This window comes from Sander lucioperca, chromosome 3 (genome assembly GCF_008315115.2).
Source record: "Sander lucioperca isolate FBNREF2018 chromosome 3, SLUC_FBN_1.2, whole genome shotgun sequence".
Lineage (NCBI taxonomy): Eukaryota > Metazoa > Chordata > Actinopteri > Perciformes > Percidae > Sander > Sander lucioperca.
In genome coordinates this window covers 14,265,346-14,291,203 of record NC_050175.1, presented here as the reverse complement: position 1 = coordinate 14,291,203, position 25,858 = coordinate 14,265,346, and the positions used below count along the sequence as shown (strand labels likewise).

Here is a 25,858-nt window from a genome sequence, read left to right as displayed (position 1 = left end):
TACTGTCATCATTCAGTGTCATTGGTCCAAGTCTTCCTGTCTAGCAGTTGAAAAGATTAACTTTATCGACTGGTGCTGATTTCTCAATGGCAGGGCATGAATTTAGGCCTACAATAACTCAGCTACAGCTTGTACTGATGCTGGTTCAGTAGGTTGTTGTAGAAATGGCTCCCCTCTTTTGAACACATACTGCAAGCCTATATTAAAAAACACAAACAGGCAGCATCAGCACAGAGATGTGTTCATGTATGGTATTTTCTGCCAGAGGGTGGCAGTGTGGCATTGCTGGTTTTACACTGGTTTAAACTATGTGAGAGGAAGATGTATCAAATGTAAGCAGTTGGTAAAAAAGACCCTACAACCATATGATAATCTTTATGCTGAATACATAAATGTTTCAGTTGTTCTGTCCTGAATTAAATAATAAAATATGCACTGCACCAACACAGTCCCATGGCAAACAATAATAATTGTAAGAGTCATGTGTGATATGCCCCTGCATTCTGTACTTAAATCTATAAGACCTGTGAAAGTCCTGAGCGCAAGCAGGCCCAGGCGGCCCATGCAAAGATCTATGGTGCTGGAGTGGGTGTGGATGAGGGTCCCAATTTGGAAAGTTATGTCCCCCTGTCAATTCCTAATGGTGGGCCTGAGCACAAGATAGATTACTCAATTGAAAATTAGCACCTTTGGGGCACTCAATCAATAATGACGGACTGGTGCCCAAAGCCTTGTTCTTATTGAGTTAAAGCAGGGGTGGCGAACCTGTGGCTCTTGAGCCGTATGCGGCTCTTTGCCTGCTCCTGTGAGGCTCTTCCTGTGTGGCTGGGGGCTGTGTCATTGGTTGATTGTTGTTTTTAACTTTTCTGAAACATACAGTATTTCAGATAAGTAAAAAAAAAACACATTTGAATGCATCTGCCAATACATTTGCCAATTATTTTAAAATGGAAAATAATGCAGCAGAGTTTTGAGGACAGATTCTGCAACCTGAGGAAAAACAGCGGCCACAGAGCACCTTCCTCGTTAACCCTTTCACTGCTGAATCAGATTGTTTGAAAGCCCCTTTAGTGACAAATGAGTGAGAGAGTTCGTCGAGTGGCCACAACCGAGTTCAAGCAAGACCTGAAAAGGATTTTGGATAACAAAGACTGTCAGGTTTCCCACTGAGTCAATCTAAGTGAGAAAAAAAACTATGAAAACTGCTATGTATTATAACCGTCATTAGATCTGGAAGACACTGTTGCTGTTGTAGTGTGGACGTGCATGTGTTGTGTGGCTTTTTGCTATGGTGCAGGTTTTTTTTGTGGCTCTTTATACCTAACTGGTTGGCCACCCCTGAGTTAAAGCTTACAACGTTTGTCTCTGTCAGCTTTTGGTGTTCAAACTGAACACTTACAAATACAAGTAGAACCCAAGGCTGCTACTGTTGACACAACATGCATCCGCATTGTGAATTATGCATCAAGTTTTCCTGTTGGCTATAAATTGAGTCATTATTTAAATAGAACAATATAAAACAAAGAAACAAGCTGATATGCAGGAAGGCAAAGACAGGGTATACAAAGTTATTTAGACTTTAGGTCATATGCTTACAATTTATACCTTCCACTGAAAATGACAGTCAGTGACTGTGTTACAGTTTGTACATAGATTCACAGACTTTCGGACCATACACTATGAACAGTGGCTGTTAAGTTAATGTTGTGATAAATCACAGAGTGATGTCTCACTGTTTATGTTTGTTCAAATTAAAATGCCCTCGCATGACATATCAAACACATTTACAAGCAAAGCTTTAATTAGTGAAAGACAAACCTGTCCAAGAAACACCATCATAAAAACAAGCTGTAAATCATGTTGCTGTTTTTTTTATTTTTTTTAAACATGATCAAAAAAAGGATTTACTGATCACTTACTGAAAATGGTCACAGCAGCAGTGTTGGCCATGATTTGGATGATATTGCAGTTATTAAAAAAAAAAGCCAGATGGCCAATATTTGTCTCTGTTAAAAGAAAATGAAATATCAGTAATAAAATTCCCATTTAACCTTTTCAAGATGAGGAAATATATAAGCTGTTTATTGTCTGGTGGCTGCATAATGCTTTCATTGAGCATCAGTATTTGATGTGACTGATTCCCCGTGCTGAATTTAACCTAGTATTTAGTTATTGTCCTCTGCTGTATTGTTAAATGCTGATTGGAATTTTTTTTGCCATATTTCCCCCACTAGCTGTTATGCATAGCATCGCTAAACTACACGTATTTCCCAGTTTACTGAGTCTTTAAGCAACATGAACTTTTCCTTTAAAAAATATTTTTTAAACAGAGAAAAAGTAAGTTTCTTGGATGACCATCTATAAATATTTCTGATGGATGCAATTCAATGTATAGTCAATTTATGAAATATTAGGGACAACGTTTTGATATGAAGTTGTGTACAATCCACACCTCAATTGCCTCAAAAGATTAAATTCCTCCTCTAACTCATCTTAGCTTTTCTCCCCTCCTGCTATTTATACAGATGTATTTATAGGGAATACATTATAATGATTCACTTCAACCAACAAGAGAACTGAATGATAAAATCGCTTTCTTTACCTGAAATTTTTTATTTAAAATAGTCTTTTATCTTTGGCAAGCATCAACTCCCATGTGAATTTAGAGACACGTAATTGTTTATTTGTGTAGGTTGATAGAAAGAGGGATTATTGGATAAACTGAGCATATAGAATGACGCATTTATTTTCAAAGTAATCACTGAGCACAGAGAGATGCTAAACTCAATCTCTCATTCCCCCAGGACTGAGGAAGCATACGTCGAGGGAGATCTGTGACACACTCAGATTGTGTAGAGACATCGCCTTGTTAAAGAGTTAACCGTCTACAACATGTTTGGATCTGCAATTTTAAATCCAATTTACTCATTCACCACCACCTCCAATCACACACACACACACACACACACACACACACACAAATTAATAACTATTATATCAATCAACACATTGAGCTGCGCTGTGCAACAGTTGTCTGACATTTCAAGCTAGCTAATAAAAGAATATTTGCATTAGAAGATGAAATGTATCTCAGTATTTAAATAGACTCATACATATTGTCAAAATAATATGCTATGGCTGACTACTAGAAAATACAATGTTCTGAATCGTAACTCTTAAAAAGTGTTTTCACGTAAAGGACAAGGAACATTTTGCAACTCTCCTCATCAAAGCTTGCGTGTTTGAATGATTTCTTAAGGGACATAGAGTTCCTGTAACCTACTGAGAAGGCTTATTTTATTAAATTGCACCCAATTTTCTAGCCTACTAACCTACTTGTGTACAATTTTCTGCACCTGAACGTTACAGAATTTCAAGGCTGTTGTTTGGCCAAATAATGGTACCTTAAAATATGTATTTATGGTGAAAGGAATAAAAAAAACATATTCTTGGACAAATTATTAGGAAGACCTCTTCTTTTTTTAAGATTATTTTTTGGGGTTAGAAAGACCTCTTAGTATAACGCAATTCAACAGCACTACAGGCTGTCGCCTCCAAACTGACCATAAATAAACAGTTTCAACATTTGAACCTTCATGAAGGTAGGATTTATTGCAGGACTGTTGTATTAGATTGCATTAGTTTTTAGGTGGACCTAATAAACTGTGTTTGTTCGTTATTCTGAGTCACTACTTGGGCCAAAATTGTGGAGTTAACCAGAAATCTACACTACACAACTCTCATCTCTCACACCTACAGATTATATAGTCCATGTTTTCTCCCACCACTCTGAATACAGAGCATATTATTCACCTTGAAAGTGATGTAAAACAGCCATGGTATTGTGGGAGAGATATTGAAATAGCCTGCTGTCTACAATGGATTAGCCCAAGGCAAAGAATGGGCCATCTCCCCTCACCACTATTGATTGAGAGAACAGATCATCCCTTTATGCAAGGACAGGAAAAGTATAAAAGATAATATTGATTTCATTTCGAAATATTCAGAAAACTAGAAAGTCTGATTTATATAAGCTGCCTACATTTGGATTTATATAAGTGTTATTTTTGGAAAAATGCCTTTACCACAAAAGGGAGAAAATCTTACTCATGCTGAACAATCAGTTTTTAGTGTTGGGCCTATAAATAAAAGCTGTGACATATACCAGACATCCGTGGGGAAAACAGAAGCGGGCAAACTAAGTTTTGTAAAGCCAAGACCAACATAAAGCTATAACTACAAAAACTTTTCTCTGTTCATTTTAGTACCTGAGCGTTATGTGTAGACCCTACTTTAGTTTTTGAGGCCTCAATGAGTCATACTTTTCTCACTCAAGGGGCGTTTAGACATTGGCATTTTCAATAACGTCTTTTCTATATTCTCCATTGTCTGCACTCAGAAACAAAGAGAGGAAGCCAAGTTGTGTAGACATTGGCCTAATGAAGTAAGTCTGTGTATAGCTTACTTACAGAATTTCAGTAAATCAAAACGTGACCCATCAATATGTCATAATTTATATGCCGCAGATCAGTCACAGCAGTGCAAATAATCATTTTATTTAATATAAATAACTTTAAACTACAAGACAATGTGAAATAGTATCACCAAAATAAATAGAAAAAAAACCTTTACGTGTATTGCAAATGGCACATGAGCAGTATGACAGTTACAGTAAATTACAATCATGATGAGCAGGAGACTGTAGACTGCGTCTAATGTATTTATTTGAACCCATGAGGCCAGATGACCCCGCATCCGTGTCCATACGTGCCAGACATCCTCTGTATCACTTTCTGCGTTGGATGTAGCTTTCTAAAATCTTCATCAATATGTCCGCCTCCTGAAACAGAGAGGCCATAACATCAAATTAAATGTCAGAATTCCAGTCATGTTTGTGCGCAAAAAAACACGTTTGGACTTAAGTGATGCTCACCTGAGTTTTCGCGCGGCTCTCTTGTGTATCCACCTGCGCTTGTAACGCCACCCTGAGGAACTCTTGGAAAAGCTCCACGAGAGCGCTCTGCCCCGCAGTGTCTTCCAGTGCATCAGCGCCCTGTCCCTCAGCTGACGGCAGCATGGGGGTATCCATCACACTCTTCTTGCCCATGAAATGTCCTGCCAAATCAAAGACAATGCTCGTTAGTAGACTTCAATCATGTGAGACCTGGAGGAGAGAAAATACCTTTTAGGGACATGACAAAATCAACATCCTTAGAGGCAGAAAATGTGATCATATAAAAAGAAATTTAATATAGCCTATGAGGAAAATATATGACAGATTATTTAGGTTCCATCCAATGCAAACATGACCTATTGGTCCATAGCTGTTGGATCAAAAGATGGTTCTTACCTGTAGCCCAAAGATTGCCTCTTGGATTCACTTTAATTTTTGCAACTTTATTCCTAAGCTCAGTCAGGTCGAAACTGACTGCGTCGGTAAAATACATGAAAGAAAATAAGACAAGATAAGCAAATAAGCCACACTGGCAAACATTATTCAGCGTAAACCCTTTCATCTCAACGCGGAGCGGCGAACTGTCCTCCAGGGTGCAAATGTCCAAGTGTCTCCTGTTGGTCGTGGATTGCTCAGACGCATCCTGCTTTTATAGGCTCTCCTGTGCGGGGCGGGCTCTGTTTATGTTGCGTGTACAGCCATCATCATAAATCGAAATGTACTCAGGGGAGTAACGAGTTATTGTCAAGGTTTCGTTGGGCCGCGCCTCTGGTTGTGCGTATTTTACGCACCACCCGGTTTATCTTTAACTCACCGCAGATGCGAATGTTTGTTGAGAAACAGCAATCAATTATCATCAATTACACCAGCAGCAACATACCAGTGGGCACATGTTCTGTGTGTAGGCTATTGATTCATTAAGGTTTGATTTTTACATTCTCCTGAAGGCTGAACTTATTTTTAGACGTTTTGGGGGCTGGGGATGGCTGCACAAACAGTATATTTAGATTTAGGACATTCCCTCAAATAAATGCATCATGCTCTTACAATTCATATTACACCAATCAAATATTCTATGCCACAACATACACAAAATATCACAACCATTAATACGAGCTTCATACACACTGAAATCATTTCTTGGAGGTTGGGCACTGTTTATTGTTTTGTTGTGGCCAGATCCACAAAATGGCAGAGGTGATGATAGCTCATGCTTCCTTCTAGAGCAACACATAGTAATTTCCTGCACAGGTCCCTTAAACCCCCTCCCGCTCTCAGGGCCAGGTCCTTAACAATGAGCAATGTGACATTTGGCCAGTTGCAGCATGCTGCTGTGATCACCATCAGTCCTCTGAGGACAGGAGAACCTGCTGGTTCTCACTGCTAATTTAGAGCTGATAAGACAGACGGGCTCTTTGTCACTTCAGGGTGCTAAAGTTGCAAGTTTAGTGGAAGGGCTGCAGTTTGCATCTTGCTCTTTTCATAACCTTTGGCATTCTCTCTCTCTCTCTCACACACACACACACACACACACACACACACACACACACACTCACACACACACACACACACTTGTGATTTTAGACATTCTGCATAGCTGAATGTCAGTCTAATTAGAAGACTGTCTGGCCATCACGGTATCACTCTCACCAAGTTCACAGATTAGATGAACCAAGATAGCCGGGGTTTTATGCAACACTGCATTTCCTTAAAAGATTTGATGTATATTTTTTATCTCACGCTTAAAACAATTGATTCATAGGTCAAGGGGCACACTTTATTTCTAGGGTTACTTGGTGTTACTTTGTTTACTCAGGGCCACACCACAAATGGAGAGTTGACAGTGTAGAAGCTCATGCTCATGCCAAAACTGACACCGTACCAATGACAGAACTACACATATTCATCTAATTGTGACCACTGAAGCATGTTTTTGTGACTGAAGATAGCAGTGATATAAAAGTCCCACCTAACAGGCAACACTATCAAGGTCTTTGATGTCAAGTGAAGATGGCATCCAAATGCAATTTCAGTCCAAGTTCAAATACCCCAATAGAGTTTTAAGTGACTTTGTTGGGAAGCCTCAGTCAAATTGACCTTGATTGCAGGTACACTTCAAGTTTGCTCAGTGTTTAAACAAAGAGAATAGAAACACTCAAAGCATGTCTGCACTAATGAAAAGCTCAGCCCACTTAAAGAGGCAGCGCGTGTATCCCACTTCAGTGACCTTTACAGTCCTGCTCACCATTATTGGCACCCCTTTCATTTTTTGCATAACCTGTACAATAGCTTCAGAAATAAATGGAAATGTACCAAATTTATATCATCAGGTTCTTTTAATTGGAGGTCCAAAGTAATTTAACAAAGTTGTTTTTTCAACTTGCAAATTTCAAAGAAGAAACAGAAAAAACATCATGTGCAGCAATAACGGCACCCCTCTTTAATATTTGGTTGCACACCCTTTGGCAGTGATGACAGCCTCCAAATGTTTCTTGTAGCCATCTACAAGCTTCTTGCACTTCTCTTCCTCTGCAATTTGTTCAAGCTCTTGGGGTTCTTTTCCCCAATAGCAGATTTCAGCTCACCCCAAAGATTTTCAATCGGATTGAGATCAGGACTCATTCTGGCCATTTTAAAACGGTCACTTTTCAACCATTCCTGCCACCTCCGTGCTTTTAGATATGTGCTTTGGGTCTTTGTCTTGCTTTGTCATGATCTTCGACTCAAACCCAGTTTTCTTACACTGGGTAGGACATTTTGCTCTAAAATCTCTTGATAATTCTGATTTCATGATTCCTGTGATACGGTCAAGGTCTCCAGTACCAGATGTAGCAAAGCAGGCCCACAGCATTATGGATCCTCCACCATGCTTAACAGTTGGTAGGGTGTTCTTTTCTTTGTAGGCTTCATTGCACTGTCTGTAAACAAACTGTTGGTGTGCATTGCCAAAACGCCCTATTTTTGTTTCATCTGTCCACAGAACATTTTCCCAGAAGGACTGCAGTTTGTCCAGGCAAAGTTTTGTTTTTGTTTTGGCAAAGATAGTCGTTCCTTTTTCTGTCTTTTCCTCAGCAATGGTGTCTTCCTTGGCCTTCGCCCATGAAGCCCTATTTGGTTTAGTGTGCGGCGTATGGTACTTGTTGAAACCATGACCCCAGTTCCAGGTTGGCCTTCAGGTCTTTGAATGTTTGACGTGGTGATTTTTCCACCATTCGCACCAATCTTCGAAGACTTCTCTCATCATTTTTTCTCGCGTCCAGGGAGGTTCTTGACAGTTCCATGCTTTGCAAACTTAATAACATTACAAACTGTTGAAACAGTGATACCAATGTCTTTGGAGATGGCCTTATACCCTTTGGAGGTCTTGTGTAAGCTAATAATAGCCCTTCTGATGTCCTCAGACAGCTCCTTCTTCTTCACCATTGTGACAAAGGAATAAGGTGGCTTTATAAAACACAGAAGTCATCATTCATTGGCTAATTCATGTCAAATGGGCACAGACAATTTATCACAGGTGATTCTCATTTGTGATTTACCACAGGTGAGTCATGTGTTTCCATACTGATTTACAGCAAAGAGTGCCAAGATCAGTGACACAGCAAGCTAGTAAGTTTTTCAAAATTTCTCCTCCATTGTTTGTTTTAAATTATTGTTTATCATTTACTCTTTTGTATCAAACACAAATTCTCTATAGAAAAAAGTTGTTTCACTCAATTGATTTTTTTCAGGAGATATTCCACATTACATACTTAAACTTCATGGATGCCAATAGTGGTGAACAGGACTGTACATAGGAAAGTTATCAAACTAACCATTTAACTTGCACAGGTCTGCAAATTCACCTGAATTTGACAGGAGTTGCTACTGGTTTTGTAGAATATTTGGATTTATGAATGAAAAAACTATGAAATATATCCTCTTCATCTTATTTTAAGGTACGTTTTACTTTTACTGATTCTCTATAAAATAATACATTGCTCAAAATTATATAGGATTAGTAACAATTGTCCTAGAAAAAGGTATTTCTAAAGGATTTCCAGAAGAGATATTGCTTTTTACTCTCTAAAACAAGAAGACATAACTTGTTTTATGTGAATTTATTTGATTATGTAGTAGTAAAAGCAGATGTAGACACAATAAACAGTCAACTTGTGATATGTCTTCGACATTTCCTGATCACGATTGCTCCATCACCCAAGAAAAATGTTTTTAATTCCACCACTGCAGGGTCGACATCCTCTGAAGTAGCTGTTTACGTAAAGCATGGGCCAAAACAAAATGAGACAGAGTTAAAATAATCCATAGTGGATGGTAACCAGATTTCATATTTAATATCATTCATATTCAGTTGTCATAAAATACTTCACATATCTTTTTCAAAGACAATGATTTAACAGGAAAGAAACCAGATTCAATTTTATCTTGATGAATGGTGTTTCACATTCTGAGAAATACAAATAAAGATCGAGTTTCAAAGTAAACCTAGCCTAGTTCCCCCACAAAAATATTTTTAAAGCTTGGATTTTTCAAATGTAAACACCCTATCCACATTTCTACAAAATGTTCAAACAAATGGTACAAAAAAGCCAGTTGGGTTGGACAAAGTCTAACTTAATTCTGTTTTGAAAGGCATGACTGAGGTTTCCTGGACGTAGTTTAACCTTCTTGAGTCCTGAAGTTTGGGTAACTCACTCCCGATGGACCAGCACAAAGAGACCCAGCAAGAAGAGAACAGCGTACTGCAGAATGAAAACACCGGAGATGTAACAAATTAGATGGTCATGCAACATTTTTAAGCTTTCAAATTGAGCAAATCGTGTTACTGGGACTGGTGTGATGGGGTCTACCAACTTACTTTGAACTTGGGGTAGTCATTCATGAGAATGGTGACAATTCCAATGTATGGCACGAACCTGGGGGTGATAAAAATGTTTACGGTCAAGAAATGTAATTGATGCATAATATATGTCAGCTTGTAACTGATAACATTTCCCACAGTACACAAATGGTCTACACCTTAAGTCACTGAATGATAAGGGCAGAAATAAATGGGGCCAAAGCAGTCAAATTAGAAATCCCTGCTTGAAATGAAGCTAAAACATGTCAAAATAACTTAAAAACACACCTTTCTGGGTTAGGCCAGTCGCAATTGTTACATAAGTGTTTTTTGGAGATGACTGCGATCATTCTTGCATAATCGTTGGATTCCACAATTGAATTGGGTATCGTTTGGATTTTACGAATCTGATTCTGGTTGTTTGAGGTGCGGGGTCAAAACAGGTCACGTGCTTATTTCACAGCTGGGTAAATAGTAGGTATTAAGTGTCTACCTGAGCACAAGGCAATGTCAGGAAAACAAAACATGGGAAAAGAGAGCTTGGCTGATGATGATAGAGGAGGTGCAGATAACGGGTCTCCTGATTTATAGCGGAGAATCTCCTCTATGGGTGCAGCATTGGGTTTGACAGCATATTAACTTTTGAAAATAAAATCAGGCCTCCTTCTACATTCTTCTAACATCTTTCGGCCTATGCAACAGAGAACAAGCTATTTAAAATAAATCTATGTGCAGCAGAGCAAGAGGCGAAACAACTATTTGAAGATTAATTTTGGCTTTGCCATTGACCGCATCATTTTTAAGAGCAGCCACTGAAATAAACAACAAAGATTTAGATCTAATTGCAAAGCCAAACAAAACAGCACTAGCCTAGAAATCTAGACGCACCCTAGCGGCAGCAAATGTAATTTCCAGCCAGGGTCGTCTAGCAACTCTCAGTTGGCTTGCGAGCTGGAAAAATCAAACTCTGGCCGGGCCAATTACATTGTGTATAGAGTCAGTGGGTGGGCTTATGGTGATGTCTTTCGAATCAGCTTTGGCCGCGACTCTGGAAGACTTGGAGTTAAGCTTTTATTTGAGAAAAGAACAAAGAACAGCACTGAAGTCATTCTTAAAAAAGGAAGATGTGTTCGGAGTTTTGCCGACCGGATACAGCAACATTGTAATCTATCAACTAGCTCAGCTACCTTCTTCGTTACTCTGCCAGGTTGTAGCGCTATCCTATTGCGTGCAGAGAAAATTTGAAAGACAACCGTTTATCCCGCCCCTCGGATTGAGCCCTGTCAATGGTGAGTTCCCAGACCCAACATCTTGATGTGGGTCTGGCTTGTCAGGCTAAAACAGCACAGCTGTATGGCAAAAAAAAAGAAAAGATAATTGTTAATCGCAATTATTCATATGACAATTATTGGTCAACTTAAGTTTCATGATAGTGACAGCCCTGTTCTGGGATGAACATATGCTCAATCATACACCAACAAGTGTTGCAAGGGATGTATGTGAATTGCCTATCACTCTGTCGCTGATGGTTGCTGTGTGCGGAGGTGCTATTCATATTTCCTGCGCACCTGCGTGTTATCAGTCTTGTGGGCCGCTATCTATTGTCCAGTTTTCCAACAATATCGCATCATGCAGAACACACACATTATATATATATATATATATATATATATATATATATATATATAGCTACAACACTACAGTCGCTACATCCCTGTCAACCTTCTGGACAAGCACTGATGAAGAGAATGAATTGCATAAGTCCTACCTTGATCAATATCAATTAACTAGCAAAGATAATAGAACAACCCTAATCCCCAAATTTTAAACAGAAAAGATGGGAAATTGCTGCGTTTTACATATGGCCTTCTTCTGAGTTAGTCACCAACCAAAGACAAACATACGCAATTCCATTAGATTGCACAAGTGTTGCTTGCATTGTGTCCTTGGCAACACAAGTTTCATCTCCCAAATAAAGAATTGGGTTTAATACATACTCTCTGCTAGCCTTTTCAAACTGTCATGGGCTGCAATTCTCCTGAAACATATCTGCAGGGTTTCACCAAGTCAAATTTAAGGCCTTTTTAAGACGATTATAAATTAATTTAAGACCTACTAGTGCAGTACCCGTGCAAACTCTGTTTCTGTGTGTTTTTAGTAATTAGTGCTGGAGTAGGTAGCTACTACTTTAAGAGGGGGAAGGGCAATTAGAGTAATGGGCAAAGATTCTGGGGGAGGTTGGCTGGAGTAGGTAGCTACTACTTTAGGAGGGGGGAGGGTAATTAGAGTGGCAAGAAGCTATTTATGGTTCTTTCAATCATAGATTTCTCATTTGTTATCCAAACAACGTCAAACTTGGCACTGCACACACTCGTACCCCTAGCAAGTAACCTGTCAAGTCTGAACGGTTTGAGAAATATGCGAATAACAAACACACTGACATATAGACGTTCCTGTAGCCTAATAGATAGCCTATTGAATAACTTGATGATACAGAAGACAAACCATTTTGTGGAATGATGCATCATCATGTGATATTTGCAACGATGTGACCCAAAAACAGTGTCTGGTAGTAGGGCTGCTCAATTATGGAAAAAAATATAATCACGATTATTTTGGTCAATACTGAAATCACGATAATTTAACACGATTACTCGTTGACTTCTGGAAAGATGTTGCAATTATTGAACTTAAACAGTGGGAAAAGTTAAATAAATCAACAGTAAAAAAACACATACAACTGTGAAATTTGCCTTAATACTTTTCCTATTTAAACTTTATTTTTTCATTCAGAACACAAGAGAAGAGAAGACAAGAGTTTACTTACAAAATGTAATGAGCTAAATAATTGTTTCTCGATTTTTTCAGTTTTTGTGATCATTGGGAGCCAAAATCATAATTACAATTAAATTTTGATTAATTGCATAGCCCTATCTGGTAGCCTGCCTATAAGTGGCATCACGCTCTGTCTGCCACTTGTTGTCTGTAGCTGGTTGTGCTTTGCATGTGTGGGATTCTGAAACGTCCTTAAATTCGGGAATTGTTGTTTGTTTATTCAAAGTCAAAGACAGTCCAAATTAGTGCTACTTTGCACATTTTTGTGGGTCTGAGGTGTATTTCACATTTTAGCTGCCAAAGCTCCGCTGCTTTCTTCGACCCTCTCCGTCTCTGGTCCTGCGCTGAGCTCAGTCAGTGTGCAGTGTGAGAGGGGGAGTGGCCAGCGGCTAGAGCGGCAAAAGCCAACGTGTGCTTCTTTTACCAATATATATTTAATGATATCTTTTGCATTACTAATCCAAACAACGTCAAACTTGGCACTGCACAGGTTTAGTGAAAACTCTGAGTTTGTTAACCCTGAGATGAGGGAAACTCTGGGTTTTCTGTTTCAGAAAGAGGTAACTTAACCTCAGAGTCAGTTACTATGGTAACTGAGCCTGTGAACCTAATCTGGTCTGGAGCAGGTTTTCTTCAATAAACCCCGAGTTTCTCTCAGTCTCCTCCCTCTGACACAGCGCTCTTTCATTCATTCAGTCTGTATCAGGCGCATTTTAGCGCAGTTTGTTATCTACATGAATAAAAAAATCTGTGTTGGTTTATTAACCATGTTTTTTTTTTCTCAAAACATGGCATTTCCTTTTGTCGACGATCCCGTTGATGAAGAAGTATTACTTTGCAGGGAGTTAAACATACCACTGTAGCAAAGCGCCGTCAGAAGAGTGTGACTGGCTCTGAAACGTGTTTTAAACGTTTTTGTAGTGTTCCCTGGACACAAACCAGTAAGAGCCATTAAAAAGGAGTTCCACAGTATTGCAGGTGAATGATGTAAACCCTTTGAAATTAAAGATTATGAATTATAATTTTGTTAATGATGGTGCTGCAGCCTCAGAATGGGATTAGTAGGCCTAGGACTTCGCCCGCAGGATTGCACCTAAATGAAATAGATTATAGGTTCAATACCATTTCACCAGTAATATTAGGCTATACTTATGATTAAATATGATATACACTATATTGGAATATACGCATTTACTCTAGTAGCAATTCTCTCTTTTGCAGCAGCAGCCGTGTTGCTTTTTTTAACAAAATATATGTTCAAACTCGCTGTATGTGCGCATGAGTATTTCTGCCGAGCAGTTTGTTTGTTGTTGTTACCATGGTGAATCGTAGTATCATGGCTCCATTCATGCTGCCTTTTTATTGTGGTGGTGCATGCACGTGAACCTACTCCGAGTTGATTGAACCAACTCAAATCAGCTGTTCTGAAACCGAAAACTCAGAGTTTCCCATCTCAGGGTAAATCAACTCAGAAATCAGGGTTAGACTCAGAGTTTGTTAAACCTCCTTCCTTAAACGAGCCCGTCAAGTTTGAAATCCATCGGACTAACGGTTCGAGAGATATGCGAATAACAGACGCACAGACAGACGTTCCAGTAATTTATAGATAAATATTACGACATAAAAACAAAATGCAGAGTCACAAAAGTACTTGCAAAGTCAATAAATGTATTCATATAGAAGAAAAGTGACACCGAGTAATAATAATCTGTAAATATACAGCAAATTATATTTGGACTATAAAGAAAGAACAATACCAGGGAATAAAAAAAAACATTTCAAAGAGCATTAGAGGTGTTGCTTGGACGTAGGAAAATTAAGACCTGTTTAAAATGATTTAAGACCTACAACACAAACTTCAATGGATTTAAGACTTTAAGGCCTAAAATTTTGATTTTGAAATTTTAGACCCACGGAAATCCTGTATCTATCTGATACTTGTGGCCTTTACTTTAGAGCAGAATAGGTGATGTTATCTTTTCTCTACTAATGCAGCTGATTCAGAACACTGCTGCTTGACTGCATCACTCCAAACTCCCAGTTTGATGCTGCTTTTTGTTATTTTTATCAAGTAATTGTTTATTTCTTACACTGCACTGTAACTTTTATTCTTGTATTTTATACCAGTCTTATTCTAGTTTAGTTTCATATTCTCTTTACTGAATGTTTAATTGTTTTTTTCATGCTTTTTAATGGTTAATGTAAAGCACTTTGAATTGCTAAAATGTGCTATATAAATAAAGCTGCCTTGCATATTATGTTATTAAGATATCTGTATTATTATGGATTTTTTCCAAACAATGTACTTACCCCCTAGCTCGTCCCACCACATCTTTTTTCTCCAGCCAGTGTTGGCCCTGCTTGTACAGTCCTCTGTCATCCACTGCATTGTTGTCCCCTTTGGTCAAGAACTTAATGTCTCCATTTTCCCTGTGGAAAAAGCATCAGCGTGATTTTAGACCACAACGTACACCAAGTCCTCTTTTTCAATACGTCCGTGTCTGGATGAGTATACGCGATGAGAGTGAAACATCACAGAGGCCTCTGTGAGCATTTTTAGATCGCTTTCCAATACAGTTCAATACTATCAATGGCACACTCCCACTACATGTTAAAGAAGTTCACTCAGTTGACATTTTTAAATCTAGATTGAAAGCCCACCTCTACTCTTTATACTATAGCCAACCATAACACACCATCCTTTCTGCGTCCTTCACAAACAAACCTTTTCTCTGCTTGTCTTATGTTGCTGGTTTTGTATTGTTTATTATTACTGCTTTAATGCTGTTCAATTGTTTTGTTGCGGTCTGTTCTTTCTGTGTTCAATTAATTGTAAAGTGCACTGAGACCATGTCTAATGGTGATTTTACACTTCACATAAATTTGATTGATTCTCAGGTTTGATACACTTGCATCGGACTCAGTGATACTGAAAGTACAACTTAATCATGGACAACACAAATAAAATATGTGTATTCATACTTTTCATGGATCTTTAGTACTCTGTGTACTATTGGGATCTCTCTGCCTTCTATCCTGAAGACAACAATCTCTCCGACTCGGATGGGATCCTCTACCCGGTTGGTCAGAAACAGCAGGTCTCCTCTGTGGAAAGCTGGCTCCATACTCCCACTGAAATGAATGGTAGATACACATTATCAAAGTTAGTTAGTGCCATTTAGATCATTTAAACAGAACGTTTTCACTCTTAATAAATAATATGCCACGCCCAATGTCGACCCTCGGCAGAAAAGGCAGTTGGGCTGATCAGTCTCCCCAAATTGGTCAAAAAAGTGCCTCGGAACACACCAAAGCGACGAGACGTAATAAGTCTCCATAACAGCAGGAGGCGCTAATCTGTATTGTCGCCCAAAAATGAAAACCGGCAGCTGATTGGACAAACGTGGGTCTGGTTACTCCAGAAATTCAAAGACAGACTGTCATGGCGGCTTGTTCAGAATACGATCTCATTTTGTACTAAAATAGTTCACAGAAACGTGTTTCTAAAAAAACATTTTAAGCGAGAAATAGGCCATACAGTTGCTGAATCTGTCTTCATTTCAGATCGACAAAGGTCAGTTTAAAAGATTTTCGTGAGAGACTCTAGTCACGCTCATTCTGCTCCCCGTTTCCGGGTTAGCACTCTACCAATCAGATGGGTCATTTGAGTCTGACTGCCGGCAGTGCCCGCCCCGCCGATTATACATGTCAAATCGGCCAAAATGAAGGACGACGGCACGGAACACACCGAACAGACTCGAGTCACTGACCTCGCCAGACTGTCCGACGGCCGATTATTGGCTCGGTGTGTCTGGACCTTAATTCAGTCTGAGGATGTGGGTGATGCTCACCCCCATGACCGCTTAAATCATAAATATGCAGTTCATAGAAAGAGATGTGATAGAAGTAAAGTTTAAAACTGCTTTAAAAAGCTTTTCACTAAACTAGTGAAAATGAGAAAACATTTAATTCTGTGACTGAGCAAAGTCTCAACAAATATGTGTTGTGGTACAAAGTAGTTAAAACTTTCACAACTGTGCTACCAAAGCCCTCAATCTCTTAAGCTGTTTCTTCACATAAGAACTCCGGACTATGTCCAAGGAATTAGGTCCCGACATAGGAGTTTCCCTTTCACACATGTAGCACACTACAGGAGATTGTCCGTGTAAAATGACTTCTCACTTACTGGAAATATTCTGTGTGCTTTAGACGAGGGGTGGCGCTGGGTAAAGTGTGCAACAGACAGGACATGGCGCGGATTACACTGCGTCAGGGAGCCGTTCATAATTTAGTCATAATCAACCGAGTCTCTGCCGATCCTTGAATATGTCTGACGATTTCGGCAACAGTCGTTAAGGACAGAAGTTCGTTGTCTCTCCAGTTAGACATTTTTCTTGCCATCTTCATGTAAACCTTCCTATTCAGTGGCGATCTAGAAAATTTTACATGGGGTGGCAAAGGGGTAGCGAGAGATCTTGGCAGGGTGGCAGGGGAAGACGGTACATGGGAACTAGGGCTGCACGATATGAGGAAAAGCTGCGATGTGCGATAACATTGTTTAATATTGCGATGACGATATGACTTGCGATAAATATTCAAATGTGAATGTTAGCTATACTGTTCCCATGTCTTAGTGCTTTAATAGGTTCTTTGCGAACCTAAACATTGAATAGCCTATTCCCACTGAATAAAGAAATCAAATAGATAATTTCTGACATGCTTTTGTTGAACAAATTACACATAAATGAGGCATTATAACTATAAGAAATTAACGTTCGACGAAAATCTTTTAAACTGACCTTTGTTGATCTGAAATGAAGACAGATTCAGCAACTGCATGGCCTATTTCTCGCTTAAAATGTTTTCAGAAACACGTTTCGGTGAACTATTTTAGTACAATATGAGATCGTATTCTGAACGAGACGCCATGACAGTCTGGCTGTGAATTTCCGGAGAAAAAAGAACCACGTGACGCGTTCGTCCAATCAGCTGCCGGTTTTCATTTTCTGTGAAATAATCAGATTGTTAATGGAAACAATACAGAGCAGCGCCGCCTGCTGTTATGGAGACGATATCCGTCTCTGTGTCCCAACCGGCAGTGGCAGATGGCTGCCCACCAAGAGTCTGTCTGAGGTTTCTGCCCAAAAGGAAGTTTTTCCTCGCCACTGCTGCACCAAATGCTTGCTTTTAGGGGAATTGTTGGGTCTTTGTAAATTATAGAGTGTGGTCTAGACCTACTCTATCTGTAAAGTGTCTTGAGAAGAGTGAACTCTTGTTACGATTTGATACTATAAATAAAATTGAATTTAGCTGAAATTGAATTAAATGGCTTGATCATATTTACTGATACAAATAGAACAGAAAATAGAACAGAATGTGTCTTATTTTATCAGTAATTATGATCAAAAGGTCAAACAAATGCTATGATAGAGAAACTGTAAAACATCTTTAGATAATCTATGTAAATCTTTACATACCTAACCCAATAACATATACAACAGAATAGAAATAGCCAAAAACTGAAAACATGTCATGTCACTGAGTGACATGACATGTTATTCTACTGTACTGCATTTTATATGGAAGCAGAATAAAAACAAACCATATGGTCCAGGGGTAACTGTAGGCCTCTTCCTCCCTGTCATCTTCATCTGCCTCCTCCTGATCACTCTCTGCCTCTGTCCCTCTCTCTGAATCTGCAGCCTCCTCTTCATCCCTCACAATCAATTCTTCCTTTCCCTTTTCTCTTTCACTTATTTCTGCATATCCTTCTGTGGTCTTCTTCTGCTCTGACCCGCCTAGTCTCTCCAGTTTACTGCCTTCTCCTTCTTCATTTCCCTCCTTCTCTTCCTCCTGTGCACTATTCAGAATTTTCTTGGCTGGCAATATCCCCACTTTTACGCTTCAGCTAATATCTCCAGCTACTCTGGACTGCAAAAGTCAAGATGTGAAAAGCTCTGGTTATCCTTGTATTACATAACACTGTTATGTAAAATTAAATAAATAAAATAAAAAATTGTATCTAAAATTAAATAAATAATAAACATGTGGAGCTGTACAGTGTCAAAATAAGGGGTCAAAAAAAACACAAGTATTACAATTGGCACATATAGGAAAGAGTGAACTATAATAAAATGTGGCCATTCTGAATGCACATTCTTGAATGCACCACTCCCTTGTTGCCAATTTTTCAGAAAAACTTAAGCATCATTAGTAAGTCAGCTGTTATTGTGTTTTTGGCTTAGTGTCTCCAGCCATGATGCGATGAATCCTCCTGCGGTGGTTTCTGAGTGACTTTAGGTTTGGGTATGTAAGCTAATCATTTGTATGTGATTAGTTAAGGAGTACTATAAAATACAAATGATCGGTCTCAGCAAGTACTGCAGAGTGTGTTGTAACATAATGCCACCGAAACGGCGACCCTCTGTAAACGTTATGAATTCAAAACATGCCAGTTTGTTATATTTTGTATTATTCTGTTCTTGGTTTACTAAAATTAAAACTAATCAAAGGGCAGAATGCTCTTACAAATCACGAGGGAGCGATTTGACTTTTGGCTAACGTAATAGACGCGCTGTTGTTTATACTGACTCGCCTTTAGTATACATTACATTTATTATAAATTTAACTTTAAATCAAACGTGTATTTAAAATTCACCTGGGGAAACTTCCCTTCACCTTCAGAGGCTCGGGGGCAGCGCAGTCGCTCCAGTCTTTGCCGGGATGCAGGACCACAGACTCGCTGTGTGCGAGCCAGACTGTGCGAACGCCGCTCTGCACGTTTGATGCAGGGACGTAGCTAAGTATTTCAGGGGCAGGGGGCTAAGATTACATCTACAATTATTATTTATTATTAATTAATATAAATTAATTGTTTGTTTCAATGTTTTAAGAAGCTTGTGGACATAGTGGCAGTTTGCTTTTACAAGCACAGTTTTTTGAACACCAAAGTTAGGGGGGCAGCTGGGGGGGCAAGGCGTAGATCCTCCCCTGCACCTATTTCACCCTGAGATGTTTGTTTTCTTCCGTTTTTGCGAGAGCAGCATGAAACGTCACCAACACGCCCACTTGCTTGCTGTGAATTTTGGCACAAACGGAGATTACACGGATTTTGTACTAGGGAGCTGACGGGGTAAGAGCTCCTGATGTCTGATCCAACTGATTCGGACATTTGTATTCTCACATACAGCTCCGTAGTGCGATTCCTAGATAATTTCAGGTTTGCAGTGCATGTGTGAAAGGGGCTTTAGTGTCTCACAAAAATAACTTACAGCTGTCTGAGGGGAAATATGAACCCCAAAAAAAAACAAACAAAAACAAAATAGTAGTATTAGTAATAGTTGTATCCAGTCATCACACACACACAACACAATAAGCATACAGTACATCTAGTATACAAAACAGTTTCAACAGTATAAACAAAAGTAATTAAGAGTGAGGCACAGGCAGAAGCATGATGTTTATGACTATCCTACATACTTATCAATGTAGGCTACCCTCCATATCACAATCAATAATAAATAAAAAAATATCACACTTGAGGCACAAATGTGGCTTCACTATAATAAATAAATAGCAGTCTTTGGATACTGTTTTGTTTCTGCAGTTGGTCTGACATTTTTATCTTTGCTATTTTATTGTATCTTATTTATTATTTCTAGTATATTTCTTGTATTTTCTGTTTTTGTGTGAGTGAGTATGTGTGTGTATGTCCTTGTAACTTGCTGCTGTAACAGAGGAATTTCCCAATTTAAGATTAATAATGTCTATCTATCTACTTGTTGATTATTCTGTGCACATGTTTGTTTATTCCCATGCAGAACCCACCACCCTGGGATTCTTTAATACTCAGGGGAAGTTAGTTAAATTCTCACAACACCAACTCTCATCAACAGAGGCTAGAAATCCCAAATTAAGGCAACAGAGAAATTTTAATCCCAACACACGTGACTAATTTACCTGAGAACAACAACAATTGGACTCTCACTGCCAGTGACCACCATCAGTCCCTTCCAGATCATCAGCGCAGAGGAAACAATCATACCAAAGTTTAGCACCTGGTAATACAGCTGCAAACAAAAAAAGGTTATATTAAAATTGCAACACTCAAAACATACGTGTACTTGTATACCTTAACTATAAATAACGCGTTTTCAGGTATAAACTAACCCAAGACCAACTTAATAGTGTAAAGCTTGAATTTGTTCACCATATGTTTGAGATAACATGGAATTCAGTGGTGATTCACTGGTCTGACGTTAGACTTTAGCTAACAGTGCCATGACAATAGTGTGGTAAAACGAGAGGAAATAGCTAGCTACACTTAAGTCAGGATTATTGTTTAAACAAGTCTCCCAGGTGTATTTTATGCTGCAGTATAAAGGGGACATTTTAATAGATACGTGTGCACAAAACAGTTCACTTTCTAGGTGGCTAACAAGTGACAGAAATGCTACAGCGTTTAAAAGCGGTCGACGGCTAGTTAACGTTAGCTCGGTTGTCTCTCACCGTACAAAGAGGCGATCGTAACATTAGAGTAAACTAATGTACGGGTACATACCTGCCGCTTATTCATGCGACGAACATCGTCCAGAAAGTCTAAAGATAACATTGTTGCAAATACTACTGAGTAGAAAAAGCCCCTAAATCACATTAAAACGTTTAAAGTAGCGGGCATATGGATGCACAGTCAAGCACTGAAACTTGCATCCGAATCTTCCGGGTGCGCGCAACCGGAAGTCCCGCCCGCGTGTGAGCGCTGTGTTGAGGTGTCAGTTCAGGATACGAGAGAGCAGAAGTGGTTTTCAAAACTACAAAACAAAAGTAAAACGTGTCGCTGCGACTCTGTGTTTGTTCAGTAGGGGTTTACAGTTGTGTAAGGACAGCCAAGAGGCGTTGCTACGTGTAATAAGGACATTAATGGTATAGATGAGTTGGGTGATGATATTTCTCTGTGGATGTGCATACATCTAGGCTAACGTTATATCCCGAGCAAATTGCTGTACAGCAGTTGCAATACAAAGTGGGAAGAGTGCAAATATAAACGTCTAAGAAAACAATAATGTGCAAATCCAAAATATGTACAATACGTTTACGTCCAGTGCAGAACAAACAGCAACCCTGCCTACAGCAGTCAGAGTGTACAGATCGAACTGAACCGAACAAAAGATGGATAGCTGACGTCTTTGGGTTGTGTTTTATTTATGACTTTTTTATTTTTATATGTAGCCTATGCATGGTTGTATGTAGCCGATCTGTTAAATGTGTATGAGTATTTAATCATAAATAAATTAGGTATAAATGTATGGGTGCATAGCTAAATGTAGGCCTATAGTTTTATATTTTGAGGATGTATCATGTAGATATATTTTTATTAATGTAAATTCTGCTTCTATTCAGTTTTGTGAGCATGAATGCTAATAAACTCGAACTCACTCATATACAATGCCAAAATCAGGTTAAAAGGTGAATCAAAAACATAAACATGTTAATGGTATGGATCAGTCTAGGTGGGTTGCGTATATGTGTGTACAGTATCCTAAGTGTTAGAGTATATGGTAATTCAGAATGTTTATATGCCCATGAATGCCTCTAATGTTTTCTGCTTTCAGATTACACAGTAGGCTACTTGAGCCATTTTTTGAGTGCAGATTAAAAAAAAAATATGTCAAGCTTGGGCGAAAACATTCATAATACAATAGCCTTTCTTTCTCACTGTGAGTCAAATGAAGTAAGGCTTAGGATCAGTGATATAATTATTATGACTCACTCGGTATCATAAACCAAGCAACCACCAATAAAAACAATCACTCTGAATTAATAATTTATGGCGTATTAATGGACGCCTTTAAAGTTGGGTAAACTCTATTCTGCAAATAAAACCATGCATAAAGTGAGTGTAGGTGAGTTTACTTTCCACTACTACCTTAATCAACAGCATAATCAACAGCTGGACTGTCAAAATTGTAACCACAAAAAAAATGAACACGTGAGAAGCTTTCACCACCACTAATTATTAACTGTTTTCTTTTATCATGGACCACATCTAATTTCCTATAGGAAGTGTGTTTGACTGAGTAAGTGATAACATAATTAGTGACCACACACGTGAAACCCACCTGCCATTTTTGTTTGTTGACTCAGCCTGTGTGTGTTATTAGTGACACATATGTTACACTTGTTTGAGCCATCATTAAAACGTCAGGTTTTATGTTAGCATTTATATGACTAATACTTAATTGTTTTTTCCCTCAGTGTTTAAGTCATTCAATTTAATTTCACAACATGTTCTGAGACTGTGTTCACTGTGTGTTTTTCTGAATTATGTTTTATTTTTCCCTGATGCAATGTCTTTCAGCAACACTGTTTGGTTTTCCTAGGGACACGTGTTTGCAGGGACACACATACAGATACTGATCAATAATGACAGGGCCCATGTTATAACATTAGAAATTTACATTACAATAAATGGTAACCCCAAGGAAAGATTTAAAATAAAAAAAGCTCTATCTTTAGAGATCTTTATCTTTATATTAAGTTTTACATTTCTCCACTGAAGAAAAACATTAATACTGAATGTTTATAATTGTTGGTGGGTAAAACAAGTGTATTCATCAATGGTGCCAATGTTAAAGGAGTATCTTGAAAGTATTACATTCATTTTTGTCCCCTGAGTAAGATTTATAAAATACAGATGATCCAATCTGTCAAACCAACCAAACAAGGACATATTAAACCTCAAATCATTTACAGTTGTGTGTTATCATCAGATTAAAAAATTTAAAATTGTACACATAATTTTGTAACAAAACTTTCTTCTGTGCAATCTGTGCTGCATGCATGAAAGTGCACTTATGGAACAATGGCAGCTGTCAAGTTCCCACACACTGCAGAGTTCAGTTGTTCATTAATGTCTATGCTTCTTTTGGGCAGTTTCTAACGTAAAAGTACTCTTTGGATTCGACAATTTTGTTTTTTGTTATATATTCCTTAAAGAGCATTATGTAATGGAAATTTGTCTAAAGTCATACTTCCATATATGCTTAATCTAAGCACAAATTAACAAGCAGAGTGTGAATGCTGTATGCCAAACTGAATTTCACAGTTGGTTTCTGATGGCTTTACTCCCTCAGATTGTTGTGAACTGTTGTGTCTTGGCGTCTTGGTGATATATTTGCCATGCTTCATACAGAGGAAGCTGTGGTTGCTGCATATCCTTTATCATTTTCACTGCAACCCTCTGAGCAGAGGAGGACAGAAGATGTGAAGTGGTACCAATTGTTCTCCTAATGAAATTAAAGGCTGGATGGTGTTTTTTGCCTCCAACGGCGCCTTCCAGGCAGCTAACCCTAACCTTAACCCTAAACATAACCATTGCCGCTGCCTGGGAGGAGACATTGGGGGCAAAAAACACCAAAGACCAAATTAAAGGCTCATGTTTTGATTGTTTTTTAACTACATACCACCAAGAGCACTGAGCGATATTGAAAACCATTAAAGTTTTTTAGAGGTTGTCCACAATGCATCTTAGCTAGGAATACCCCTAATAAATATGAATTGATACCAGGTGATAACCCAGTGTTGTAGATATTGCAGATGTCACAAGAAGTGGCTGTGGTAAGCTTTATGCAAAACATAATGGAGCAGATTTAGCAGCATATTGATGACTGTTGCAGACTCATTTAGTATGCACATCTCCTCTTTCTCTGCAGTATTTGAAAGGAGGATTGCTCAGCACTATTGGACAGTACTATGTGCATATCCATACAGCATTTAGACAACACTGATTTTATTCAGATTTAGCCTTTATGTTCTCCCATGAAAAGAAATAACCTGAGATATGCATCAGAATGTAATTATTTTGTAGTCAGCAATAGCTTGCTGTGATATGGTAGATTAACTTAGCACTGACAGTCAACTTAGCGATGGCACCGAGACCAATGGCAGCCTGGGTCTTTTGGTGTACTGGAGATAAAACTTTTTTCAAATGCCAGCTAGTCTGTGGCATTTAGGGACGTGTGATAATTTTCATATAATCTGCCAAAATGGTCACAACTACCCTGGCCTGCCAATGGTAATTGAGGTCAGTCAGGCACAACAATGAGAGGTCAGAATAACAGGCAGCCTTGTGAGAGGGTGGTTCTTAGATACCACACTTGTCGCTGTTTCTGTTTTTCCTTTTTTTTTTCTCCATTCGATTGAATGAGATCTTACCGACTGTGCATCCTCAGTGTGCCTCTGATATTGTACAAATAATGTCTGGCTGAATGTAGAAATGTTATTTTATAATATCTGTCGAAACTATCAAAATGAAATAAGGTCTTTGCATATTTTTACATGTTGACACATAATGAGCCTGAATGTGAGACGGAAAGTGTTTAATGTGCTAAAGACCGAGTGTGAGGTCTTCACATTATCTCAACAATATGTCCTATTAAATGAAATGGCAATTACTTAGGCCTATACACACACAATTTCTACAGTTAAGGACTTACAATTCTTTCATTTGCTACGTCTTATCATGGGTATTAATGCTGAGATTACTGTGAGTGATTCAGTGCTCTTTATAGCATTTGACCAGAGCTACTCAGTGCAGCAGGAAGAGCTGTGCCAATGCATCTTTTTTCTGTAATTTCCACGCTTCGCTCATAATTGTGTCTGTAACTCCTTGCAGGAATCTAATTTGGATTAAGATATGTGTCATTGTCTGACATTATTCCTCTCAGACAAATGTAATTTTTCTAATAGACAAGATACTGACTATGTAAAGAGATCTGATCTTACAAAGTGAACATGGCGCATGATATGATTTGAGTTGAAAAAATAGTATTGATTTTACATATTTTTCCACTCAGTGATATTGTGGATATAACCCTTGACCTACCTTTACACTATTAATACTTTTATTTCTGTGTATATTTTGTGATGAGTATGTCACTTTTTGGAATAAAATAGAACTATACCTCTACTGGTTCTTCATTGCCATTTGAAAACTGCTATTCAGTGACTAAATATTTGGCCCATCAAACCCTCCAATGTGAAATCTGTAATAGCAGTCGTATTTAGCATTGACAGATGTGACTGTGGGAAATGTATTTAACCTCTTTCCTGACAAACCACACATTCACCTCAATATCTCCATAGAAAGTTTAGTCAACTTAAAAAATGTAAGTAAAGTTGTTTTACTTGTCTTGTTTTCATCAATGGTGCGGTGATTGAACTAACAGTAGGTG

General features: G+C 38.5%; 2 protein-coding genes across 2 annotated transcripts; both read right to left on the bottom strand.

The window, feature by feature from the left end:
• Nucleotides 1–4,706: 4,706 nt before the first annotated feature.
• On the bottom strand, nucleotides 4,707–5,566 carry nmbb (neuromedin Bb). The gene is made up of 3 exons (XM_031314275.2): nucleotides 5,351–5,566; nucleotides 4,934–5,115; nucleotides 4,707–4,840 (listed from the first exon to the last, which is right to left on the bottom strand). Exons 1-3 carry the CDS (start codon nucleotides 5,514–5,516, stop codon nucleotides 4,787–4,789), a joined length of 402 nt encoding a protein of 133 aa, XP_031170135.1. The 5' UTR covers nucleotides 5,517–5,566; the 3' UTR covers nucleotides 4,707–4,786.
• A 3,470-nt stretch (nucleotides 5,567–9,036) lies between these two features.
• On the bottom strand, nucleotides 9,037–21,390 carry sec11a (SEC11 homolog A, signal peptidase complex subunit). Its single transcript, XM_031314367.2, has 6 exons — nucleotides 21,187–21,390; nucleotides 20,586–20,695; nucleotides 15,609–15,758; nucleotides 14,937–15,056; nucleotides 9,810–9,867; nucleotides 9,037–9,693 (listed from the first exon to the last, which is right to left on the bottom strand). The coding sequence occupies exons 1-6, from the start codon at nucleotides 21,235–21,237 to the stop codon at nucleotides 9,643–9,645; spliced, it is 540 nt and encodes a 179-aa protein (XP_031170227.1). The 5' UTR covers nucleotides 21,238–21,390; the 3' UTR covers nucleotides 9,037–9,642.
• Between the last annotated feature and the right edge of the window lie 4,468 nt (nucleotides 21,391–25,858).

Coding starts and splice junctions, on each gene's coding strand:
- nmbb (XM_031314275.2), bottom strand. CDS start 5,516: ATGAAAGGGTTTACGCTGAATAATGTTTGCCAGTGTGGCTTATTTGCT. Junction 5,116..5,350: donor AGGCAATCTTTGGGCTACAG/GTAAGAACCATC, acceptor TTGATTTGGCAG/GACATTTCATGGGCAAGAAG. Junction 4,841..4,933: donor AGAGCCGCGCGAAAACTCAG/GTGAGCATCACT, acceptor TCTCTGTTTCAG/GAGGCGGACATATTGATGAA.
- sec11a (XM_031314367.2), bottom strand. CDS start 21,237: ATGTTATCTTTAGACTTTCTGGACGATGTTCGTCGCATGAATAAGCGG. Junction 15,057..15,608: donor GTACTAAAGATCCATGAAAA/GTATGAATACAC, acceptor CTTTTTCCACAG/GGAAAATGGAGACATTAAGT. Junction 9,868..14,936: donor GTGGTGGGACGAGCTAGGGG/GTAAGTACATTG, acceptor TATCACCCCCAG/GTTCGTGCCATACATTGGAA.